The 21,632-nt window shown below is 40.1% G+C and overlaps 1 protein-coding gene across 18 annotated transcripts in view; it reads left to right on the top strand.

Moving 5' to 3' along the window:
- The window catches only part of CEP112 (centrosomal protein 112), a 426,576-nt gene that overhangs the window by 61,162 nt on the left and 343,782 nt on the right, over window positions 1-21,632 (top strand). For all 18 annotated transcript variants that reach the window (XM_032616346.1, XM_032616345.1, XM_032616350.1 and 15 more), the window contains 4 exons: window positions 9,365-9,451; window positions 12,040-12,139; window positions 14,857-14,975; window positions 21,023-21,166. In XM_032616346.1, coding sequence (XP_032472237.1) covers window positions 9,365-9,451; window positions 12,040-12,139; window positions 14,857-14,975; window positions 21,023-21,166 — 450 coding nt within the window. The remainder of the gene's footprint in view (window positions 1-9,364; window positions 9,452-12,039; window positions 12,140-14,856; window positions 14,976-21,022; window positions 21,167-21,632) is intronic.

Here is a 21,632-nt window from a genome sequence, read left to right as displayed (position 1 = left end):
TAGATAAATCCAAGATGATGTAATCTACAGTCATTGACATAATGAGAGAATTTATATTTTAAAACATTTCTTATGAATATAGCATTCAGATACACGGAGTCTTACAAACTATAATAAATAATTATACAAAGGAGAACCATTGGAAAGTGCACGCAGGCAAGGATGAGATCATTGCCAGACGTCAGCAGCCTGCTGTCTGACTCTTCCCCATCTTACCTCATCCATCTCCCCCAGCAGTAACTGCTATCCTGACTTCTCTGGTAATTTCCCTCCTTTGTTTTTAAGGTTGACTTTACCACCAATGCCTGCATTCTTAAAAATGAAAGTATTTCTGTTTTAGTGGATTTTGACCCTCATTTAAATAAACCTAAACTTCACATATTTTTTTGCTCAATACTATGTGGGTGACGTTCATCCTTGTTACGCCATTTAGCTATGGTTGGCTTCATTTGCATTACTTTCTGTTCATTGAATCTTCCACAGTTTCTTGCCATTTTGTCGATGAATCTTTTCTAATTTTTGACTTTTGCAAACAATAACCCTATGAACAATCTTGTACATGTTTCCTGACACACATGTACAAGAGTTTCTCTAGGGCAGTGGTTCTCAGCGTGTGGGCTGCGAACCCTGTGGTCCCCAATACTCTTTCATGAGGTCTATGAGGTCAAAATTATTTTTGTAATAATTTTAAAATGTTATTTATTTTTGTGCTGTATTGACACTTGCATTGATGTTGCAAACACAGCGCTGGGTGAAACTGTACCCTAACCCACATCAAGGCAGTGGCACCAGATTGTACTGGCAGGCGTATTCTTCACTGTCACATGCTCACAGGGAAAAAATGACCAATCTGATTTAAGAACATCCTCGATGAAGCAAGTAGAAAATTATTAATTTTACTAAATCTCGTACCTCAGACATGCATCTTCTGGATATCTGAGTGACGAAATGGAGCCATGTATAAAGAACTTACGGTTCATATCCAAGTGCATATCCACGTGCCAGAGGCAAAACGCTTGTGTGCTTTTTGTCACTTACGAGTTGCAGTAGCTGCTGTTCTCGGGGAATATCATTTTTATTTGAAAGAATGACCAAGGGACAAAATATGGTTATTTGGACTTGGATAGTGTCAGACATTTTCTCAAAAATGAACAAATTGAGCCTGTCACTTTAAGCAAAACAACTGACCATATTTGCTGCTGGTGATAAAATTTGACCTTTTAATACAAATTAGAATTTTGGCAACCTTGTGTCAGTCACTGTGAGCTCAAGAACTTTCCAATACTAAGACCTTTCCAGTGAGATCGGTGGTGACATGAAACAGTGTGAAGTTTTTATATTAGGTAATGAAATTTTCAGTATTTGGAAATCTCTGTAACTCATTGAACTGATGTTTTCCAAATGAGTAATGGATGATGTTATAAAATCACGCATAGGCAAAAGAGCCATTCCAAGTTCAAGACAGACCAATAGAACTTACTGTGACAGTGTGAAAAGTGTCATATTCTATAGTGCAAGTGACTTTAAAAACCTATAGCACTTATGAGTGTTGGTTTACTTAAAAAGAATATCTACGATTATTCAGAAAGGGTACTAAAATACTCCACTTTACGACTACGTATTTCTGTAAGGAAACATTTAAGGAAGAACTATATTCCAGTATATATTACACAGGCTCTTTGAGATTGTGGAGGAGGAGGGAATACTTCTCAACTGCTTTTATTAGGCAGTCCCGACATGGTTAAAACCAAAAAGAACATTCCAAGAAAAAAATCAAATCCCCGTAAAACTAAAAAAGTAGTAACAAAGTTCATTGTCAATACATTGAGAACAGACTTTTATTTAGTAAATGATCCTGGTACAACTTTTCATATACTTGGAAGAAAATAAAATTGGGTCCTCTCCTCTAAAAACAAAAATAAACAAAAACAAATTCTGGATGTACCTTTAACCTATAGAGGCCCAGACAAAAAAAGCTTCAAAACAACAAAAATCTTGACATCAGAAGATCTTTCTAACCCAAATACCTTTCCAAACCCAGAACGTATAAAAGAAATGATAGAAATATTTGACTCAAATGAAATAAAGACTTTGTAAGGTAAAAAAAATACAACAAAAGATCAATAGAAAAATAATCGATTTGGGGAAAATATTTGAGACAGACTGTGTCTTAATGTGTACAGCATACCAGGTTTTACTGATTGACAGACAGAAGCGTGGATTAAAATTGTGAAAGGGCATTTCATAGAAGACCAGATTCATAAGGCCCCAGAACATGTGAAAAGGGGCTGACACACAGTAGTTTTCAGGGAAGTGCAACTTAGAGTAGTGGTGAGATATCTACTCTCGGTGGAAATGTGAATTTGCCTATAACAGAGGGCAAAACCTATTAAGATATAGCCACCATTGAATCGTTGGCATGTCTTTTGAGAATCCACCCTGTAGAAATCACAATTCAGGTGTGTTGGACTCATATGTGAGAATGTTTTGCAGTGTTGTTTGAAGTGGAAAAAGACTGAAAATAAAGTGAATATGCATTAAGGAGGATATGGTTGAACAAATTTTGTTTTCTCCTCATTAAGGAATAGTTGGTAGCTATTTAAAAGAATGAAAAAAACTGTAGCAGGTGTTTTTAGAGTGATTTCCATGAGATATGGTTCAGAGAGAAAAGCAAGGTGTAGAAAACATGTGGTTTTTTTTTTTTTTGCGGTACGCGGGCCTCTCACTGTTGTGGCCTCTCCCGTTGTGGAGCACAGGCTCTGGACGTGCAGGCCAGCCGCTCCACGGCATGTGGGATCTTCCCGGACCGGGGCACGAACCCGTGTCTCCTGCATCGGCAGGCGGACTTTCAACCACTGCGCCACCAGGGAAGCCCAGAAAACATGTATTTTTGTGTGTGAAACATTCATAATAAAAAAATCATATATTGCTAAGGGTATAACATATTATTATATATTGCTAAGGGTATAACAGTTTAAAGACGAGAATTTACTTAGCTGTCATACGACAGTGCAGGGCATGTGGGGAGTGTGCTGCTCTATGATGTCATCAGGGACCCAGGCTGGTGGGGAACCTCTCCGTCCTCAGCACACAGTTTCAGTCTCTGCATCTGAGGTCTCGGTTGCTCACCAATGCCTTATCTCTTAAGCGTGATCTTTCAGAAAGAAAGAGGTTGGAGAGAAAGCCACTTCTAAAAAAATATGTCCATCGAGGTTGCCTGCATTATTTTTGTCCCATCATCCCGCTTGACCATACTTACATATGGAGCAGCCATCTGCCCAGCCCAAGTTTGGTGGTGTTAGTGAGGCCCCAAAGGAAGAAGAGGAAAATAAATGTCTGGGGATCCGCCTAGTCTGTGCCACAAACCCCCATATTGGTGCATGCATTTTGCCCCTTTATATTTATATACGATTCTCTGAGCATGGCAGAAGTTACGAAAATATACTCCGTTGTTGATGTCCGTATTCCATACCCCATGCAGGTGTTGATGGAGGAGAGGGAGAGAATCAAATAGAAAAAGGAAAGGAATACCAAGGAGTACAGAGGAGCTGAACAAAATAAACAAAAACTCAGTATGTAATATGATTATCTCTGTGTTTCATGTAAATTGTGTTCTTGTATGAACAAAATTTTAAAAATTAGAAAAAAGAAAATACCAGCATACACTCTGTATGTTTAAATATCACTTCTTCCCTTAATGTGATGAGTTCTGAGGAGATTAGAAAGTACTGTTTAGGAAGATTTCATACATCTCTAAGCCCCAGTGTTAAGACAACAAGAGAAGGAGACACATTGTTATTTGTGCTGTGCTTATAAATGAGCACAGTGAATAACAATTGGCATTATGCAATATTACAAATGAACATTTTGAGAGTAGGATACTGGAGATGTTAATCAGGAAGAATCTTAATCACTGACACCGTAATTTCCTCTTACTAGTAACTAATAGAATTCTCTAAAAAGATGATTATAACAATTAGGTATCTGAGTAAGTAGAGTGATGATTATTTTATAAATCACTTCTTCTGTAATTTGCTGTGATGATTGTTGAGATGTAGAAAGTGTGACTAAGCAAACACATCATTGGGTTGTGTTGCTGATAATACTTTGGAAGTAGAGATGGTTGACTTCAGTCATGCTTTGACCATGCAGTAGAGTTGGTTGACGTCAGTCATGCTTTGACCTTCTTTTGTGCCTTACAATTTAAGGCACACAAAATATTTCAGTGATATTACAATGGCTACATTTTATACATCATTTAAAACTTGGCAAGTTGTAGAGTTATTCTTTGCATGAAAATAAGTCATGCTGTTTTGTACATTTTGTTCCTTTAGACATGGTTGAGGTAGTCGGTCAACATTAAAGCCTTGAAATAACATTGAAGGTTGTTCCTTGGTATTTTAAAGTGTGTAGTGATTCCTATCTAAGTAACTTTAATACGTTATTTTCCTTAAAAACTCATTAAAGGTTATTGTGCTATTTTATTTTGTCCTTCTGCTAATTTCAGTTCAAATGTTAAACATAACTTGCATATGGAAAACTAGTAATAGTAAAAGGTAGGATTTTGAATAAGAAACCTGCTTCTCTGTAAGAGGGAATGTTGATTATCTGAGTGAATAGATTGGTAAGTGTTCCTTTAAAAAAACCCTTGATCCAAAATTTGTGAATATTCAGTTGAGTAAAATGACATTGGTGATATTCCTAAAATCTAATTAGTTATACTGTAAGTAGGATATTTTTAAACCCAAGGAAATACTTTTACATGAAGTAAGTGAGCATTTTCGTCAGCTTTATTCATTTGGTAGGAATGTCCAAACTCAGAGCTATTCTTTGAAGGAAATACTTCAGAGAAAATGGGGCCCAGTGGATTTTGTAAATAAAAAAGCTCGTGGGAAAGCCCTCTTCAAAGCGAAGCTGCCCACTTTCAGTTCCTTCGCTTTAGCAGCCGGTTATCCGTAGAATGGCTTGTCACACACTCCACTTACCCCTGTGGAGCTGTCACCATCTCTTGATGGCTTTTACTTCTCTTTCTAGAAGTAGGTGGTTTAGCCCTGGGGTGTTTCCAGTCATCGTCTGAGTGGACCTTCTGGTCATATTGCCTAGGGACTTGGTCCAGTGAGGTGAGGCTTTCCTCTTGTGTTTATCCCAGTGATTCTCACGGTAAAATACTTTTGGTGGGGGCAAATGGCCCAGAGGGATACGTCAGTTCCAGCCCAGACCTCTCTGGCATTAGAGGCTTGCCATCAAGGTGAGAACAAGTCTGCAAGGACTTTAAAATGGGACAGGAGAGCGCTCCCCTTTCTTCCGCACTGCTTTACGAGGGACTGCTGTGCTCACACTCGTCGTGGCTCCCTCTGCCTTAGCCCGACACTGAAGATTCTGTCATTGAGGCTCAGTTATTTCTCTGCCTTTGCCATCTTGGTTCAGTAGGGCTGCAGTTCTAGCTGGGCTTTGGCTGTTGTGTCTGTGCAGAGAGGCTGAATGACAGTGGGGCTTGGCTTAGGAGGACGCCAGGACTTACTGCACTGCGCAGCTTCTAATACCGGAGAATGGTTCCTTCACAAATTGTATCCTGTTTGATGGCTATTAATAGTGGGAGGTGAGGTTGGTACTAGTTACTCCATTACAGCCTGAAGTAGATCTCCCTTCTTCTTAAGTCTGAAATTGATAGCGTATATTCTGAGCTCAGTATGGAAAACTTAAATGTTGTTTGTAATCAGAGTTACTTGGAGGTCAAACAAGTTAGAAGTGTTAGTCAGTCTTTCAATTTCAGTCTTTTGTGTTAAACTAAACTAAGCAAGGCTGTTTAATGTCTTTTCCATACACCTGTGGGTATGTGTATAAAGATACACACATATGTATAGCTATCTACATTGATAGTTATATCTATATCCTGTATCGTCTTTATATGCTATACTAGTTAGATTGTTTCCATGTTGTAATTCTGATGATTTATTATGAATCATGCTGTAGAGTATAGGGCAGAAAGATAGAGCTATTCTGTGGTGTCGAGGTCAAGGGAGGAGATACTCTAAGTAAAAAAAATTTTTTTTAAGGATGTCAGTAGAGAAACTTTATCATACCACCTTGTGATAACTTGGTGTTCACTATCTTAACCAAGTTATTAAACCTTACATTGGCGATATTGGGACAAACCGACCTCCTAATAAGATGGAATGAAAAAGGACGCAGCATCACTTTAGTGTCATTCTTGCCAAAATCTGCGAAGTCTAACTAATCATGAGGGAACATCCGACACATCCAAACTGAGGGACACTCAATAACCGGCTGTATTCTCCAGAAATGTCAAGGTCAAGAAATACAGAGAAAGGCTTTTCCCAGTTAATGGAGATGCATTGATATGACAACTAGTGGCAATGTGTCATCCTGGATTGGATCCTGGATTGTGAAGAAAATACATATAAATGACATTAGTGTGATAACTGATAAACCTCGACTCTAGACTGTACATCAGATAATATTATTGTGTTAATGTTACATTTCCTGATTTTGATGACGGCTGTGGTTATAAAAGACAGTCTGTTTTAAGGAAACATACACTGAAGTCTTTAGGGATGATGTCTCTGGCTCCCTCACAAATAATTTGTATTATATATATGTTGATATAGGTATAAAATGATAAAGCACATGAAGCAAAATGTAAACAGTTGGTGAAACTGGCTAAAGAGGAGCTCCTTGCAACTTTTCTTTAAGTTTAGTATTACACCAAAATAAAAAGTTAAACCAGAAAAATAGAATTTAGATAGATCTCTTTGGTTACAAGAACGGAGGTTCATGAAGCTACCTAAAGTAAACAGGAACACAGAAATTCTTTTGAATTCAAGTAAGGCTCGTCTCATGGAGACCATTGAAGCTGCTTCCTTCCTATTTCAGATGCTGTGCGGCTTCTAGTCCTTGCTGTTTTGTGTATTTGCTTTACTTTCTTCTGTTTCCTGGATTCATCCGCTTTCTCTTGGTTGCTGCCCCTAGAGAACTGGGGTTTGTTCCCCAACGTAGCTGAGAGTGAGAATCTGAACGATTCTTCTCTAGCTAGTGGATTCCTGAGGCAGGCGCCAGGCGTCACATCTGCCCAGCTTTGTCATGTTGCTGTTTGAGTTCGATTCCTCTGCAGTAGACCCCTAGTGCTTCTGTTGAGGATCTTAGGTGGATGTGGATCACCCAGACCCCTTTCTGCTAAAATGAGGAAGGATTATTGCGTGACTTAGAAGCCAGAGGATGGAAATGTTCAGAATTGCGTCCTTTTGCGTAGTAACCGGACAGCTCCCTCCCTGTCTGCCACTTGGAACATTTATTATTTTTTCTTTCAGTTTTATTGAGATATAATTGGCACACAGCACTGTGTGAGCGTAAGGCACACAGCATAATGATTCGCCTTTTACACACATTATGAAACGATGACCACAGCAAGCGTCGTGAACATCCGTCATCTCACAGAGACACATTAAAGAGACAGAAACATTGCTTTCCTCCTGTGGGAGTGCTTAGGGTTCCGTCTGCCAACAACCTGCAGTTATAGCGCACAGCAGGGTCCATTCTGTTTGTCGTGCTGCTCACTACATCCCTGATAGCTGATTGTCTTGTAACTGGAGGTTTGCACCTTTTGACCACCCACCTTCCTCCAGCCCTCCTTCCCCCCATCCCCACCTCTGGTCACCACAAATCTGATCTCTTTTTCTATGAGTTTGTTTGTTTTTGAAGTATAATTGACCCACAGCACTATGTGGGTTCCTGGTACACAGCATAGCGATTTGATACTTATATACATTTCAAAGTCATCACCATGATAAGTCTAATGACCATCTGTCAGCATACAAAAATATTACATAACTGTTGGTTATATTCCCCACATCATACCTTTCATACCCTTGAGTCATTTATTTGTACCTGAGAGTTTGTACCTCTTAATCTCCCGCACCTATTTCTCTCCTCCCCGGATCCCCTCCCCTCTGGCAGCCGCCTGTTTGTTCTCTGTATATATGACTCTATTTTGTCATGTTTGTTCATTTGTTTTGTTTTTCAGATTCCACGTATAAGTGAGATCATAGGGTATTTGTCTTTCTCTGTCTGACTTACATCACTTAGCGTAATACCCTCTAGGTCCATCCATGTTGTCGCAAATGCCATGAATTTATGTTATGTTAGCTTTTGTTTGTAAAATTTTAAACTTTCATTTTGATATATTTGATTATGCACATTTATCAGTTCAGATTCATTATTTATTTAAAACAGTAATTGAAAAATATGAAGTATGTTTCAAAAATTTTCAAGAAAATGTTTTGACAGTACGTTTCTAATATTTTAAAAGCAAAATTTCCTGAAGGTTGTAGACTAATGTTTTTTGCATTCCTACTTTGTACCAGTCATTGTACTGATTGTGGTTACTTAAATGATGTCATTGAATATAATTTTCACAACTCACTGAGGTAAGATAATTATCCTTAACTATTAGAAGAGGAAATAGAATCTCAGAATGGTGACTTGCCCAAAGTCACCACAGTTAATGTCTAGTGAGATTAGAATTAGAGTTAAAAATGAGGCCTGTCAGACTCCAATGTACATACTCTTTTAAATAGTAAGGAATCAGGTCAAATACTTTCACATTTAAGATAATCAGTTTTCTGTTGTTCTTCTTAAAACCTGTCACTATTACTCTTTTAATCCTAGGATGCACTCATTATTATTAACAAGTGTTGGTTACATTTTGCTGGCTTTGCTCAGAACACTGGTGGGTCAGGGGTCAGTCTGAGGAGTCTAGGAGGCTAGGAGCTGTTGACGGACGCTGGAGAGAAATGAAGTCACTGCCCTGAGGGAGTCGGAGTCTGTAATTCCAGGAGCGAGAACTGGAAAATCTGTGCATTATCAGTGATAGGCCTATATGGACAGTCTTTCACAAATTGTTATATTTAAGTATATAGGTAAATAAGAGCATTTAGAAATGAGTACGTAGATATGAGAAAGGAAAAAAGTAAAAAGTTGAATAGAGACTTACTCAATTGAAAAATAATAAACAAAGGCTAAAATACCAAGTGGGTTTAGCAAAATATCGCTTTAAAATGACTGCTTTTTGGCGGTGGAGTGGACTGGGAATCACTTACGAATCTGAGTTCGGTATTGTCACTTCTGCCTGTCAAGTGAGATTTATTCAAAAGACTTTTAATTAGCTTAGAAGTAATCGAAGAATGTGACCAACATATTGGTATATGTAGTATGATTGCTGGACTAGTGGCTATAAGGTAAAGGTGGAAAATGATACTCTCTTTCATATAGGTAGTTATTTTAATTTGTGTATTTTTGCCAAAGGGAAAAGTAAATTAATCACACCTTTGAAATATTTTCCTTGAAGTTGGACATGAAAACAAAAATGATGGAAGCTCAATATCATGAAGAGAAACTTAAACTGCAGCAGAAGCATGACGCTGATGTTCAGAAGGTAGGGTGTGTACAGTTTATTACTTTATTGATATTGACTGTTTGAAAGACTCTAGGTCTTGTGACCATCCCTCCCTCCATCCATCCACTTATTTAGGTACTTATGGGAGTCTGTCTTATAAATGGGATTTGCTAAATTAATATCCTAGCAAAAGTTGATCTTTAAACTTCATTTGCTAAACAGATGTATTTATGTAAATCCTTATAGTTTACATGACCTTTTAGTTCTTCTTTATCTATCGATGGAAGGCTGGTCTTCTTATAGTCCTTTACAGTCTTATCATTACCTTTCATAAAGGCTGAAATAAGTCATCAACTGTAAATACTAGAGTTTGTTTTGGTCTAAGATGCTTTCAGTTTTCTGGCAATTAAAAATTCCTTTATTTTTATTTATTTATTTATGGCCACACCTCACGGCATGTGGGATCTCAGTTCCCCGACCAGGGGTCGAACCCACGCCCCTTGCATTGGAAGTGCGGAGTCTTAACCACTGGACCGCCAGAGAAGTCCCTAAAATTTCCCCTTTAATTTAAAAAGAAACCCTTGTATTTAGCTCTCTTTGCTATAGACTGAGTGCACCGTAATGCTGGCACTGCCAGGTGGGCTTTTTGTTTTCAGTAGCTCGTCGGGATTTATGCCTTACAGTATTTCAGTTTGTACTTTGAAGTATAATTTTCTTCTTAATGAGCACAGCAAAAGTCATCAATTTATAATTATTGTACATTGAATTTGAATTTATAACTATATTTTAGTATTGATTTAAAAAATGTAATGGTATATAATGTATAATTTTAATATGTGATGTATGAATTTGTAACTCATGAAAATTGATCCAGATGGAAGCCTGGTGTTGTCTGTTTTGGAACTCAGCCTGTGACCTGCTTCACAGAGTTAAGTGACAAAGGTGGAGATAGGGAGCTGAGGCCACAGCATCACGTGCCCGTGCTTCCGTAGAGCTGAGAACATGCTAGTATTTAGTCAGGTGCCTGTTTGGCTCACCTTCTTTCAGAGCAACAAGACGGAAACCACTGGCTGAAAATTAGAAAGAGAAAAAATATTGAATCCTTTTCCTTCTCCTTTCGTCTTTTCCATTCAAATTTTAGAGGCAAATATTACTTTCTGCTCTTACTAGTATTTTACTTTACTTTAAATGGTTCAAGAAAAACAGTTCTCTTTCATGGATATGTTAGAGATTCAGTAATATAATTTCAATATAGCATATGTATATGTCCAAATGAAATAGAACCTATTGATGTATAAGATAAATAAATATAGAAATATATTTGGGAAAATTGTGGTAATAGAATTTGAAATGGGCTTCTTGGTATGTCTGTTACAAAGCTCTGTTCTAAGAAAAACATTTAATAATAGAATCCTTTCCAGGAATTTCTCTTCTAAAATAAATTCTGCATGAAAAAAGAAAGCAATGCAACTAGTTTGAAATGCCAGGTAAAATATAAATAAAATCCTTGACCTCATGCTAGATTTGGAAAGTATATTCATCAGTTTGTTGCATGTATGCCATTTCCTAAGTGTTAGGAATTGGGAAGGAATAAAATTGAGAGTGTTTTATCTGTTTGCATACATTCTTTTTCTTTTTTGCTTCTTTATGGACATCGGGCTCAAACTATCTCCTTTTCTTATTTACCAGTCATTCTTAGAGGTGGGACTAAAACAATGAAAGGTGAAGTAAAATGCTGGTAATAAAAGCACTAAGAAAAAGTTGGTTAGACATTGGTGAATAACCTGTTTTAAAAAACTGAATTTGGGTATATAGGAAATATACCTCAACCACAAGAAAAGTGGATATTCATACTTCTGCCTCAATTTGGTTTTCTTTTTTCCCTTTGGTTAGTACATTTTTTTTTTCTGCTTGCAAACTTTCTTACTCTTTGGTTATTCTCTAGTTTTTTTTTTTTTTTTTTTTTTTTTTTTTTGCCTGTAGATGTACTTAGAAGCATATAATCATAATTAAGTTTATTAAATGATTCATTTAAAAACTTCTGACACAGTATAAATTAAGGATGTAAAATATCCATGCAATTTTTGACATATTTTGAGCTGACTTTTTTGATTCCCAGTAGCAGAGCTAAGTATAAGAGAAGCCTATTGCATCACGTGTTCCCACGTGTCTGGGAATTCTTGTTATTGTGCGTGAAAGTGATAGAAGGACACTAGTGGGAGGGTTCAGGGATGTGCGTGTCTGCAGATGTTCTGTCCCAGTGTGGTGGGGAGGTGAGTTGTACTGTATCAACATATCAGGTTTCTGATGGCTTCTCTCTGCTAGTTTGTGACGGCTTAATCTCTGAAGTATATTTTAGAGAATCACCTAATTTACCATTTACAGTCCCCTTAAGAATTGGTACATGAAAATTCAAAGCAGGTAACATTTCTTTCGGTAATCAATTATTCTGGTGTAGTTAATATTTTGTCGATGCACTAAAGTATAATTTTTTCATCTTTTTTGGGAAGCCATTTATGAGATTAGCTGAGATAGACTTGCAAAAATATTGTGCTATTTTTTAAAAAAATTATGTGTTCCATACATAAAACATATTGTATACTAAAATATTTTAAATTCATTTGCAGATTTTAGAAAGAAAGAATAATGAAATAGAAGAAATGAAAACTTTATACAAAAAGAAACAAAATGAAACGGAGGAGACTATTAGAAAACTTGAAAAGAAAGGTGATGTTGTATTGTTATATAAACCTTTTAATAACACTTCCATCTTATTTTAGTTCTTGTATAAAGTAAAATTTTATTTCTGACCTTTTGTAGTATGAGAAGGGAATGTTTATGTGGGTTTCCATCAGTCGATCTGTTGATGTGAGCTTCTACAGGACTTAAGAAAAACTCTGTGTGTGTGTGTGTGTGTGTGTGTGTGTGTGTGCGTGCGTGTGTGTGGTAGCAATGGTGGTTGGTTTGGTTAAAGATTTGGAAGAGTCTGTAACTGTTACTCCTTCTTAATTCTCTCCCTCTTCACTGGGCTGGAGCTGCCATAGGTCAGTCATAGAATTAGAACTTACTGGCTTTCACAAGGAAGTCTAGAGAAATTACTCCTTTTGGTCTAATAAAATTCATTCCATTAAGTATCTTTATGCCTTACAGTATATGCTAGTATTGTGATCGACAGAACAAACATTTAAAAAGTATTCCCCATTTACACTTTCATTATGAAGGAAAAGAGAGCATGTAATCAAGTGTTAAATTGACTATGACTATAGGTTGAAACATTGAAATGCAACAGACAGTCATTAGGGAGAGTGCTGAAAATATTTTGTAAGATTGGATTAGTTGAGAGAAGAGTTCCAAGTCCTGGGATAGGAATGTGATATTGGTAAGTTGTGGAGGGGATGCTGCAAAACCATGTATCTAGAGTGGAGATCCTATACATTAAGAGACAGACTGAAAAAGATTAAGATAGGTGACTTGGCGTGACCTAAGCATGACCTTGAATTTCAGATTTAGAAGTTTATCCCATAGATGCTGGGGAGTCAGAGAAGATTTTTGAGAGGTGAGTTTTAGGACCTCATATTTTGGGTGGAGTAGTCTGGTAACAGTGGGCGTGTGAAACATGCTGAGGCCAGTTCCCGGTCTGTTATAATAGTCAGAGGCAGAATGGAGGGAGAGAGAGAGACAGAGAGAGAGAGGGGGAGAGGGAGAGGGAGAGAGAGGTGAGCACCCCGCTTATTAGGAAACTTGGTCTCTAATCCCAGACCTGCTCTTCAGCGTCTGCTGTGTCACATCAGCACGTCTCTGCGCCTCGGCTTACTTGTTACAAAATGGCCATCAGATAAGTAATGTATATGAAGTCCCTTCAACTCAAGGATGGTATGCTTCCATGCTTCTGGAATTTTGTGTGTAAGATGATGAGGACCCAGAATATCTGAACGATGGCAGTGGGAGTAGTGAGAATGGGATGGAAGAAGAAATTTTGAAGGGTCTGGTGAATGATAAGAGGTAGGTGATGAGTAAGAGGAAAGTGGAGAGGTTTTCCTTGAGCCGCTCCAAATTCCAGTGGCTACAAAAATATTTAAAATTTATTCCTAGGTTTTCGTTTTTTACCCTGATTCAAACCAGGCAGTTTAAACATGCCTAAGGTTTAAAAATATTATTTCCTAAGGCTTTTTGACTTGCAAACAGGGCTTAGTTTTAATTTTAGAATTGTGAAGTAAAATGTTGTAGATGCTTTTAGACTAATATTAGGTTAACTTGGATTCTTCTTCTCACCTTATTTGCTGCACAGTTGAGATATAAGAGTGAAAGAAATTTCTATGTAAATGTTTATGAAAATTTTGCTATCTTGAAGTAAGTGAATAAAAACATTCAGTAAGCTAAGGAAATACTGCGTTCAAGCAGATACACAGCTGAATTTATTTTGCCATCCAGATGACATGAATATATTAAACACATTTTCACTTGAATCAATGACAGTTCAAAGCATTTTTAAAAAGAAGATAGAAATTTAAATGATTTATAAGGGAAATCTTTTATATAATTTAAAGCGTATTTTGTTTCAGTCACACCAACTTTGGCAGCGATTTTAGTGTGTCCAGCAGCAGCATGTGGTAATGACGGCCCTTCATCTGTGCACTCAGTACACGTAGTTGGGAGCACTTGCCTCTGTGCCACTCTTTTGCTCTGTGGATAAAAAGTTGAAATATCTTTCTCCTCAGGAAATAAGCGAGTAAACCGCTATAACACATAATGTAATAAGTGACTTAGAGGAGAAATCTATGAGGCTCACGGGGAATAAAGAGGAGCTTCTTTCTGCCCCTGCAAGAGGAGGAGCCTGGTTGGCGAACGTTCCATAAAGAGGGCGCGACTTGGGCTGAGACTAAAGATGTGCAATGTTGCAGCAGGGAAGGCTGGGGCGTGCCAGGTAGATCAGTGATCGCATTTGGGCAGCGGTGCAGGAGCGGACATGGGCTCAGGGATCTGCAGATAGGCTGGTACGTTTATGAGTTTAAACATATGGAAGTGGCAAAAGGTGAGGCCAGAAAGCAGCCAGATCATGAGGAGCTGTTCTCACGCCAGAGGTTTTTGGCCGCCGTCTTGTAGGGGAGGGGAGCTGCGGGGTGATTTTAAGTCTGGGGGTGGCGCTATGGGATCTGCGCCGTAGGAAGACCTCCTCACAGCGGCGGAGGATCCATTGGAGGGGAGTGGTACCGAGGCCAGCACACATTGTCGAGGGAGTGAGTAACGGGGGATTCAGCCAAGGCTGTGGTAGTGGAAATGAGAAGAAGAGGGGAAAGAATAAGAGAGATTTTAGGGGAGAGAACGGATAAGACTTGGAGGGAAATGGAATGATCTGTTAACTGGTACACTATGTTTTTATTATCATCAGACTCTTAACGTGGCAGCTAGAATTGGTTTAACTATGTTTTCATCATTTTTGACAGTTCAGACCCTCGTACGTGAATGTCAAGTTATCAGAGAGACCAAAGATAACCAGATTGCAGAGTTAAAAAAGATATGTGAACAAAGTACAGAATCTCTGAATAATGATTGGGAAAAAAAGGTAAGCCACATAAAATAAAATAGTTATGGAAAAATATAAAGGGTTATACTTGAACGGAACAAATTTAATTATAAAAATAATGGGTGTTCACAAAATGTACAGAAATGTTTGAAAAAATAAAAATAACTTAATATTCTAGACTAACTGTTCATGTTTTGGTATATTTTTTCTGGAATTTTAATGGTTTGTAAACTAGTTTTCATTTAGAAAAGTTACTTTTAAGAATTCTTGAATTTAATTAAAGTTCTGAATTTTTTGTCAGAGCCAGTAGATTTTAAGCGAAATTAGCAGGGATGTAACAACAGGTAGTTTTTGGAAGTTAAACTGTTTAAACTTTAGACGTAGGCCCTGGATCATTTCTTTTCTGAAATCTCAGGTAACACAATATTTGTAGCATAAATTTGTTTTTGATGTAAACAAGATCAGTAGTGGATGGCTTATTCTTGGAGGAGCATTTAATTCCGAAAAATATTTTCATAAAATTCAGCAGTGCCAAGAGTAATGTAAAACATGCTCATTATGAACGAGTCTTACCTAGTCACGTGCAGTACTTTCACTAGGAGCCCTTAGCCATTAGTTGACATCACAGTACGTATGTAAGAGGAAAGAAGCACGTTACTTCTTTTGAGGAGCTCTGCGATAAAGATCTGCAGTTAACTCCTCCTCCCGATTGATAGTCCCCGATTAATCTGGGTTCAGTCTGTTTTCCTGAGAGCTCTGATGCCTCCCCAGGCAGACACAGGACTTATCTGTCCTGGCTGTGGCAGCTTCAGTGCCAGCCTGGGAAGGGCCCGTGTTCAGAGGGGCAGACTTAGCTCTTTTCTAGTTGCATTTTCATTTGAGTGGTTTTATCTTTTCTATAAATTTGGCATATTCTTCTGCTTGCGTCAGGTCCATTGCGTTCATAGTAGCCCCTGACTCCCTTTCCCCTAGTTCCTTCTTCCGCAATTTAAGTTGTCTGGTGTTTGCAGAAAAGAGTCTCTGTCTCCTGCCATGCGCAAGGGTACGTTTTATGCTTTCAGCTGGACCAGCAGCTCTTTCTTACAGTTAACACGGTGTAAAACACCGTGATGTGAAACACTGCAAATGTGGTGAAAGGTCTTTTTTGTGAAGTACAGTTGCATGTAAATCTGGGCAGAGATGAATGCCTGGTGCAAGCAGGGTAGGTGCCAAAAATGAGTAAGCAGAGGATAGATGGATGTTGTGATTTATGCGGTCATCCATTCAGAAAGTGTGAAGTATCTGTACCGCCGAGGTGAGGTGATATGTGTGTGTGTGTGTGTATGTGTGTGTGTGTGTGTGTGTGTGTGTACTCCCTCGTAGAATTCTCCATCCTACGTTTCTCACTTTAAGGCCCAGGTATCCAGCTACCTAGTTAAGATCTCTCCTTTTTAGCTTTTTTAGAGTTATCCTATGATTGACGCAGCAATGCCTTTCCTACCTGCATACCCAAGAGAAATGAAAACATGTGTCTGCACAAAAAGTTATACATGAATGTTCATAGCAGTATTATTCATATGAAAACCAAAAAGTAGGAATCAACTGCTGAGTGGATAAATAAAATGTAGTATCTTAATACAATGGAATATTGCTGGGCAGTGGAAAGGTATGAAGGACTGGTACACGCTACAACATGGGTGAACCTTGAAGACATCGTGCTAAGTGAAAAAAGCCAATTATAAAAGACCAATTCTATGACTCTGTATTAAATGTTCAGAATAGGCAAATCTATAGAGGCAGAGAGATGAGGGACGTGATAGCTAAAGAGCACAGGTGTTCTTCTGGGGTGATAAAATTGATTTTGGTGATGGTTGCGTAAGTCTGTGAACATACAAAAAACCCTTGAACTGTCTGATTTAAATTGGTGCTCTGTATGCTATGTGAATAAAGCTGCTAACGTTAATAAAGCTGTGGGGAAGAAATGGATCTCTCCTTGATCTAAATTCCATCATTCTCCCCAAACTCCATCTTCTTCCTTTGTTGCTGAAGCAGCCTCTCCCCGAGGCCCCCCTTCTCCCTGTTCCCGATGGTGGTGGCATCTGCTCGGCTGTCGCACACTCTTCTTTTGCCTCACCTCTCACACCTCATCACTCGCACTTCTGTTCTATTTGTTGTGATTTATTCACATTGTCCCTCCCCTAGGTCTGGAGACCGTGTCTCTGGCCTCCGCCGCTATAACTGGACCCTCGGCAGCTCCGCAGTCCGTGCCCCATGACACAGCCGTGTTGACGGTCTTTCTGAAGCACACATCTGGTGTTCCTCGTCACCGTGAATCACCCCAGTGGTTCCCAGCGGCCCCTGGGGCTACGAGGCTCTTTGTGATTGAGACGCCTCTCCCCTTTGCCGCAATCCGGCTCCCCTTCGTGCACTTTCTACTGGCTGCACAAGAGTGCGCCAGCTACCCGGCTCTGCCGTGCTGTTTGTCACCTGTGGGCCTTTCCAAAAGTGAGTTACGACTCGCGTGCCGTAAGATCTACCCTCTTAGAGTGTGCAGTTCAGTGGTTTTCAGTCTGTTCAGGAGGTCCTGCCACCATCACCACTGTATGGTTTTCAGGGCATTCCTGTCAGCCCAGAAGATACCTGGTACCCGCTGTCACTCTCTTCCCGTGTTCCCTTCCTCTGCCCTCTGCAACCACTCATCCACTTTCTGTCTCCACACTTTGGCCTATGAAATCATGCAATACATGGCATTTTGTTACTGGCTTCTTTCACTTACCATAATGTTTTTAAGTTTCCTCCGTGTTGTAGCATGAATCAGTAGTTCAGTCCGTGTTATGGTCAAATGATAGTCCGTTGTGTTGATGCACCACGTGTCACCAGTTGGTGGACATTTGGTTCCACTTTTTGGATAATAATGCTTTTATGAAAATTTGTACACAGGTTGTTGTGTGGCCTGTGTTTTCACTTGTCTTGGCTCCTGAAGAGGGAGAAGCACTGCCTGCATTTTCCTTTCCTCGCCCCTCAAAGCACTTCTGACGCCACATGTGTGGGCTTTGCACACATCAAGCAGTTCCCTTTGATGCCAGTTGGATGTCCTATAATTCAGTTAAATTTGACACTATTTACCTAGAATCAGTATCACATCCCACAAGTTAAGGTCTCAGTCCCACAAGAGTGCGCCCACTTCAACGTCAGTCGAAAGTCCCAGGTTATTGCCTGTACGTCTGACCAAGCGGCTGTAAATAGGAGTTCCCACCACTTCCTCCCTGGATTCCGTGATTTGCTGGAATGGCTCACAGAACGTAGGGAAGCACTCACTGACATTCTACCATTTAACCATTTTATTGTAAGGAATATAATAAGAGATGCAGGTGAGCAGCCAGATGAAGAGATGCACAGGGCCAGGTATGTGGGAAGGAGCGCAGAGCTTCCCCGCGCCCTCCTGGCACACTGCTCTCCCGGCACCAGCTGTTCACCCACCTGGAGGCTCTCCAAACGCTGTACTTTTGGGATTTTTATGGAGGCTTTATCATGTGGGGATGATTGACTATAAATGCGGTCCTGAGCCCCTGTCCCCTCCCTGGAGGATGGGGGTGTGCTGCAAGTTCCCGGCTTCTGATCATGGATGGCTTGTTCTTTCGGGTGACCAGCCCCCATCCTGAAGCTGCCCAGGAGCCCACCCAGAGTCGCCTTCTTGGAACCAAAGACAGTCCTGTCACCCAGGAAATCCCAAGGGATATAGGACCTCAGAGCCAGGAATTGGGGGCAGAGATCAATATATATATATATATTTCTGTTATATCACAGGTATATAATTAAGAGTGGAATTTCTGGGTTATGTGCTAATTCTGTGTTTAACATTTCAAGGAATTCCCATACTGTTTTCCAGAGTGGCTACACCATTAACCTGTTGGCTTTTACGATACTTTTTCTTCTATTTGGACAGATTCCTGGTTCCTCTAGGCCTCCTGTGGCGTGAGGCAAGTCAAATGTCCAGGCTATAGACCAATCTGTAGGATACTGAGAGGGCCTTTGCACCCCCTCAACCCGTTGCCAAGCCCTGGCTAAAATACCTCCTTGTGGGTTTATAGATCCCTTTATTGTCAGGGCCACGATGGCATCCTATGGCTTAGCAGGGTTTGTGCTTTAGAACATAACTAATAATATTTGCTGCTTAACCAGTTTATGCCTCAGGGGAATGTTTGCCCTCTAAAGGCTCCCGGGCCGAGTGACCTGGACTCCCAGTTCATTGCTAGGCTTGGGGAAGCTCTCGGTGACGCATTTGCTTGATATATGGTAGATGCTAATAAAATGTGTTGGATGGATGCAGTCAAAATTCGCTCTGCAGTTAGTTGGCTAAGTCCGTGGATGTGAGACCTGCGGGTGCGGAGGGCCGACCGTATTCTTTGGACGACGCCGTTTACGTTGGGGCCTGAGCACCGCGGATGGTCCGGAGCATACGCCTGGTGGCTACCCAGGACCGACGGAGTGCGCGATTAGTCCCCAGTCAGACCTCTAGGCCAAGTGCGCCTGTCCCCTCCTCAAACAGCTAGGCAAGTTCTAGCACACTTGTGCTGTGGCTGCGCTCACCCTGTGGGCTCTGCTCTAAACCCCCGGGTGAGCTATAAAGGGCTCAGGCTGACTGCAGACGCGCCCCAGGGGCAGCAGGCACCGGCCTGAGAAAGCGATGCACTCACGGGCCCCTGCGTACAGCAGGGGTGTGACGTTCAGGCGGTGTGTGGCGTGGGACGTATGGGGGACCACACACGTGAAGAAACCACCGCGACCTTCCAAGTGACTCCTTTACACCCTTTATCAGTGTTGCTGTGCACGTCAGTCAGCAGCTGCAAAGCGGTTCTGAGATGCAGGCGCTGTGGGCTTGGCTGCATTCACGTGCCAGACAAGTGACTGACTTCTGAATACCAGACATGACACTGGTTTAAAACGTGTACCTTGGCAAAGAAATATACCATATCAGTGATTTGCGAGACCACTTACAAATAGTCAAAATTGCATTTGTTAAATTTGTGAAACCCCAGGATCTTCTGTACGGCTATTACTGAGCCATCCTTGCTCTTCCTGTTCAGCCAGAAACTAGAAGGAAAGTTCCTGGGACCCTTCCCACTAACAGGCGTAGTTATGTCCTGTCTTCTCCTCTCGTTTCCACCATCTCTCAGGGTTTTCCCTGTCCCTCCAGTATCTTCCTAGTCAAATGAGGTCTCTGTGCATGTGTCATACCCTTGTCTGTCCCGCCTACTCAGGAATGGGAAGTAAAATGTATCTTTTAGACTGTTTTGGGCTCCTGCCCCCCACCCAACCTTGGATGAGTCAGGGATTGGATACAGGGGAGAGGAGTTATATTCTGAATTCCCCTCCCATGAAAGTAAGTGAACAAACGCCCACAAGTCTGGGAGCACAGGTGTTCAACTCCCTTTGGAACCTGTCCTTTGAACTTTGGTTTCCTTACCTCAGTTACATTGATATCTTAGAGCTTCATCCGTTCAAACATGTGTACATAATCTTCATAAAAAAAGGCCAGTATGCATGAGGACATAGAGTTCTCCCTAGAGAACTCTCTTTGATTTACAAATACCATCTTTGTGCCCACTTTTGTAAAGGTTATGGGATGGATAAAAATAGTTTCTCCTTGGGGGTAGGGTGAAGGGCAAAGCATTTTCAACATTACTCTTGTGCAAAATTTCACGCAACTAAGATGAAAGTACAGACGGTGAGATAACCTTCCTAAACAATAGCAATATTACAGATATTTCTGTTTTCTGATTTCAGGCTAGTACTAGTGTTGTTTAGCTGACGAATTGTATTATCTGTCTGATCTATTTACTGTTTGTACCTGAGGTGGATAATTCCCTTAATTATTTGTTTATCCATTAAAATTTTCAGTTCAGGAAAGTAAACAAAAAATTGTTTCTTAATCATGCTCTTTACGTGGTATCTTTACTTTGAATGTTTATTTATGAGTTTTATATCTCTGGTTGTTCAGGTCACCATATAAATAGAGAAGTGTAGGAAAACATGTTTTTCTGAATTGCAAAACAGTCTATTCTATAATGGTAGTGAAAGAGTCAGTTTTTGATTTCACCGTGTAGCTCCACAATGCTGTAGCAGAAATGGAAAAGGAAAAGTTTGAACTTCAAAAGCAGCACACTGAAAATATTCAAGAACTGCTTGAGGACACAAACATACGTCTGAACAAAATGGAGGGTGAATACATGGCACAAACACAGTCCACAGTAAGTCCTTTTTCTTTTCTTTGTCTTTTATTGTTGTGTTTATAAACTGTCCTGTTCATCTCCGTGTCCCCATGCTTCCAGGATGTGTGCAGTGCGTAAATTAACAGGAAACATCTCACCTTCCCACTCGACACGGGCTTACGCGTGACAGTGGACGGTCTCTTGAGGTGTGCCGTGGGATTTCACCCTGGGTTGTTTGATGCCACTGTTTGTTTTAAACCCACAGAAGCCTTAACAAATCTTTCTTCTTGTTTTCTTCACTGACTTTCAACCTAGAGATAATTTCTTTTCTTGCTTTATTTCTGTTTTATTGTTTGTTTCAGTCTTTTTAACTGAAGACTTGATTGTTTTTCTGAAAACGTCTCATGCTAGTGTGAAGACAGTCAAATTGGAGATGGGAGTAGTGTGAGCGATCGAGGACAGGTTTTCTTAGTAGATTTGTCTTGACCGAGGAGCCAGACATGGA

The sequence above is a fragment of the Phocoena sinus genome, chromosome 20, assembly GCF_008692025.1.
Source record: "Phocoena sinus isolate mPhoSin1 chromosome 20, mPhoSin1.pri, whole genome shotgun sequence".
Lineage (NCBI taxonomy): Eukaryota > Metazoa > Chordata > Mammalia > Artiodactyla > Phocoenidae > Phocoena > Phocoena sinus.
Note: the sequence above shows the minus strand (reverse complement) of the source record. Positions and strands in the feature narration are given on the sequence as shown.